At 44.6% G+C, this 4,803-nt stretch overlaps 1 protein-coding gene across 1 annotated transcript; it reads right to left on the bottom strand.

Annotated features, from left to right (window-relative positions):
• Positions 1-3,135: 3,135 nt before the first annotated feature.
• LOC144700811 (LOB domain-containing protein 40-like) lies at positions 3,136-4,599 on the bottom strand. Its single transcript, XM_078572358.1, has 2 exons — positions 3,879-4,599; positions 3,136-3,761 (listed from the first exon to the last, which is right to left on the bottom strand). Exons 1-2 carry the CDS (start codon positions 4,099-4,101, stop codon positions 3,244-3,246), a joined length of 741 nt encoding a protein of 246 aa, XP_078428484.1. The 5' UTR covers positions 4,102-4,599; the 3' UTR covers positions 3,136-3,243.
• Between the last annotated feature and the right edge of the window lie 204 nt (positions 4,600-4,803).

The raw sequence follows: 4,803 nt of genomic DNA on the forward strand, positions 1-4,803 counted from the left end.
TTTCTTGTAGACTTGCGTGGGACGAATGGCCTTCAGCGTAAACACTTCGATTTTTCTGCTAGATCTTCAGGAGGCCTTCGTCGGTTCTTAAGGACGGAGAAGACAGCGCATGAATGTAAATAAATGTTAGGGAAGCCTTTTTTATCAGCATAGGATGACTTTCTGATGTCTCTTTGAGTAACGCGATGTTCAGGAGAAAAGTCTTATGACCCAATGAACTGGCGCCTATTTATAGAAAGAGGACATACTTAATCCTCTTTAGTCTATCCTAATTTTCCAATCATTAAAATGAAGACAGACTTACCCTCTACGCATTTAATAACTAAACTTATTGTTAAAAATTTCTTAGTCCCGTTATTATAATTAAATGAGTCATATTACTTGGGATCGGTAATTGAGAGCTTAATAATATCTAAATATATGCAGATATATATAATTTTTTAACCGATTAAAGAGTTAATCGAACATTTTCATCAGAGATTTATCCAAAAATGACTTTTTACAGTACTGCTCTTGACAAAAAGTCGTTGTATGTTTTTCTTGTTAACCACCGATAACGTCAAATCAGTGCCATATGGGCATACCAAATAAGACCCAGATATATCTTTCCTAATTTATTGATCGTACCACTACTCTTCAGAAGATATTACAAAACAATCAGTAGTACGCCTCGGCCGAAAGCACAGAAATGTCAATAATAACCTACATCCCTTCATCTCGCACAACACGAAATGACACGTAAAATAGTGCCCGCCCTCCGGCGGTGAAGTGGTGGATCTCGGCCAGCAATCTTATTGTAAAGCAACAAGTGGACATCAGTATGCGAAAGGGAGATTGATGTCCGTTCGTTCGTTATGTAGGGGGCAAAGAAAAATATCAAATGTTACTCTCAAACACGACAGCTGATAACGTACATTTCGATATATTTTGTACTTCATTCCCCAATTGACAAGCAAATGATAAGTACAGAATTTGGAAGAGAGAAACAGTCACTAACTTTTTGCGACGAGAGCTATGTCGAACGAAGCGACACTGTGGGACGATATACATGTAAAAATCATTAGGAAAATACATCATTTCGTCAATACATCGAAACTAGTCTACCGCTAATGGGTTTTCTGGCTTACCAAGTTGTGCCAGGTGGAACTGCAGTAACTGTCGCTAACGTCTTGTTCCTATCCAGTAACACTAGCTGAATGAGGACTTCCCTGCGCTTAACGGCGATAGATTATAGATCCAAATATTGCTGCCTCGGCTCACCGATCTAACTCATTTTCTCACTTTATCAGCGCGAATATAGACCTAGCACCTGGGATTTGCGCGTTTGCCAGACTCTACAATACTCTGGCACGAGGCTGGCACACGCCGGACAAATATAAAATAAGTGGATGTGCGTTCCGTTGTCACTTCACGGGTGCAGTCAATAAACTGTGACGGGGTCGATAGTTGTAAACAAGCGTTACTTACCTTTGAACCGACAGCACTGCAATAGCCCGAGAAATTATAGTTATTTACAAGTTGCTTGACGCTGACAACGAATAGAAAAACGAGGGCCACCGCGTTCTAAAGATATTGATGGAATTTTAATTAAATACGTCATCGATACGTCAGATATTATCATCCAATTTTTTTAATCCGTTGACGGTAAATTAATTGTTTCGCTAGTATAAATTTTCCTTAAACTCTCTTGGTTATTTCTCTACAACACATGGTAAAGTAATTTTGCGTAAAATATATTGCTAGGATTCCAGTGTATTCGTTTATCATCATATGAAGAAGTTGCATATTTTTTTTCATCATTTTGCATCTTAATGAACTTTCGCGAGACTGCATCACAGATTTATGAATCCGCCAAAAAGATCCATCCTATTGGAGTAGCAATACTTCTACAAAGTTCAAGAATTTCAGAGTAAATTGGACGCCTCGAGGAACGTAAGTCACGTATCGTTTCAGAGTAAATTCTTCTTGACCCTTGTAAACTACTCTTTGAGCGGGCGCCCGACAATGAAACGAGGGAGAGAAGAAAGTCTGAAATTACACCCACAGATTGAACAATTTCACGAGACAGTGACTATGAATTATGACTATATGAAAAGATAAGTGCGCAAGGATTTGTATACATCTTATAAATAGGGTTAATAGCACGAAATATCCCAAATTTGTTCAAAAATCTGATATTTAACCTAAACTTTTTTTTTGGCACGGTATATCCCAAACTCTCTAAGTCGACGCCAACATATCCCGGTGATGACGTGGAATCCATCGTGGCTGCCAGGTGGATTTCCGGCCAGATTTTGACCTGGCGGAATCCACCTGGCAGCCACGATGGATTCCATGTCATAACCGAGATTCCACTTGCCAGGTGTTTTCCAATAAGAGAGAGGCATTCTAGAGAGAGAGAGGAGAGAGAGAGAGGCATTCTAGAGAGAGAAAGAGAGGCATTTTCGAGACAGAGAAAGGGAGAGAGGCATTCTAGAGAGGGAAGGAGAGGCATTCTAGAGAGGGAAAGAGAGGCATTCTAGAGAGAGAGAAAGGGAGAGAGAGGAGTTCTAGAGAGAGAGAGAAGAGAAGAAGGGAACGAGCAGGAAAATGAGAGAAAACTCACAGAATCGGACATGAAAGCGCGGTCGGGGTCATCGACGATGGGCGAGAGCGTGCCGTCGTAGTCAAGGAACAAGGCCACTCTCTCCCTTTCTCTCTCTCTAGAATGCCTCTCTTTCTCTCTCTAGAACGCCTCTCTCTCCATTTCTCTCTCTGGAATGCCTCTCTTTCTCTCTCTAGAATGCCTTTCTTTCTCTCTCTATAATGCCTCTCTTTCCCTCTCTAGAATGCCTCTCTCTCCCTTTCTCTCTCTCTCTAGAACACCTCTCTTTCTCTCTTTAGAACGCCTCTCTCTCTCCTCTCTCTCTCTAGAATACCTCTCTCTCTCTTATCGGAAAACACCTGACAGGTAGAATCCCCGTTATGACGTGGAATCCATCATGGCTGCCAGGTGGATTCCGCCAGGTCAAAATCTGGCGGGAAATCCACCTGGCAGCCACGATGGATTCCACGTCATCACCGGGATATGTGGGCGTCCACTTAGAGAGTTTGGGATATACCGTGCCAAAAGAAAAGTTTAGGTTAAATATCAGATTTTTGAACAAATTTGGGATATTTCGTGCTATTAACCTTTATAAATAAGGAAACCAATGGATCGCCGATACAAAAACAGGGGACCTCAACTTCGTCTGGGCTGCGCTCTCAACTTCGTCGACTTAGAGAGTTTGGGCTTCGTCTGGGCCACGTCAGCTCCAGCTCTATCTCTCTCTGGCCCTCCCTCGCCGAATCTCCGAAGGCATGAGACGCGGTCTCCATAGTATCCTGATTCTCTTCGCCGAGGACGCGCTCTCTTCCTATCGGCTTTCTACAACGCCCATCCTCGTCGTTCTCCACAGAAGACCGTAAAAAGGATGACTCTGTAGCGACGCTGCAGAGAGCCCCTTTAACAAGTTTCCGCGAGTTCTTAAACCGACCTCTTCTTGAAGTCTTGCTTCTCTCTGAGACGTGGCGCATGTCATAGCACAGAGCCTTGTGTGCTGAACAGGGCCTGGGGTTTTGGCCGTCGTCCGCGAGAAAGCGCGGGATTGGTCGGCCGGCGAGGACAGCTTCCACCGCTTCTTGGCAAAGATGCCACCTCCCGGAAGAGATAAGTCCCACAGAGCCGTAAACTGGGTCGACGATCCTCCCGCACGCTTCGTACAGCAGCGATCGTAAAATTGCTGCAGTTGAGAGCGTAGGCCGATATTAGACCGACCCGAAGACGACGCGCGGCGCCCCCCACGTCCAGAAGAGAGTGGAGAACCGCGTGGGAGAAGACAAATCAAGGTCCGTCTTACCTGGGCGGAGATAGGCATCGCCGGTGGTGACGAGGTTGAGCAGGCCGGCTCGGCCGTAGAATTTGGCGAGGAAGAGGGTGGCGTGGGCTTGGGAGTCGGCGCTGTTGATCCAGTTGAGGCAGGGCCTGATATCGCACCGTTCGCTGCACCCCTTTCGAAGAACTCGACATCCGTTGCAGCTGATGATTCGCATGCTTTTTACCACCGAGTCTCCTCCCCCCATTTTTTGCTGGGTTGTTCGTCGTTCCGCGAGGTGGGAAGGGGCGATACGCGTATTAGTCTTTTATGGGTCTCACCGATCTTTCTCCGACTTTTCCTCTTCTTCACCGATATCTGACTGTTAGCTACTAGCAAGAGTCTAGAGACAGAAGGAGAGCGAGAGAGATGAAATTCAGAAGAAAACATGAAGATATCAGCAAGAAACTGGGAGAGGTGAGACTCTATTTAAAACTGTAGGCAGTCCACAGCCTTCAAGAAACGAGATAAAGAGAGAGATAAATGGGGACAATGGGAGACCCTTCGATACTCTGGCAGCCAATAGGGCAGAGATTAGGGGGGGGCCAGCGGGGGGCCCACAGTTCTTTACCCCAAAACCGGAAACCGCTCTCGACTTTTGGCAGATTTTTTGGCTCCTTTGAACTTTAGAGTTAGAAGTTCTCACGAGTGGAGTCTGTGGCGGAAAGATTTTCCTCTTTTGATTTCAATAATCAACTACTTTTGTTTTTATTTTCATACTTGGCTCCTGATATTGTACGTATAAGCATTAACTTATGACGTGAACTTGTGGATTGGACTTTACGTCGTTAAAAGCGTAACAAATGGCCACCTATGGTAGCCAAGTAGCACAACAATTACGTTTCGAATAATTTTTTTATCGTTGGTTGCACAACTTGTTTAATTTATTTCGATGCCTTTGAGACAAATA

Source organism: Wolffia australiana, chromosome 3, assembly GCF_029677425.1.
Source record: "Wolffia australiana isolate 7733 chromosome 3, ASM2967742v1".
Taxonomy (NCBI): domain Eukaryota; kingdom Viridiplantae; phylum Streptophyta; class Magnoliopsida; order Alismatales; family Araceae; genus Wolffia; species Wolffia australiana.

Bases quoted from the DNA above. Each gene is read 5' to 3' on its own strand.
- LOC144700811 (XM_078572358.1), bottom strand. From the start codon at position 4,101: ATGGGGGGAGGAGACTCGGTGGTAAAAAGCATGCGAATCATCAGCTGC. The intron at 3,762-3,878 runs GTAAGACGGACC...TCTCAACTGCAG, and splicing joins CGATGCCTATCTCCGCCCAG to CAATTTTACGATCGCTGCTG.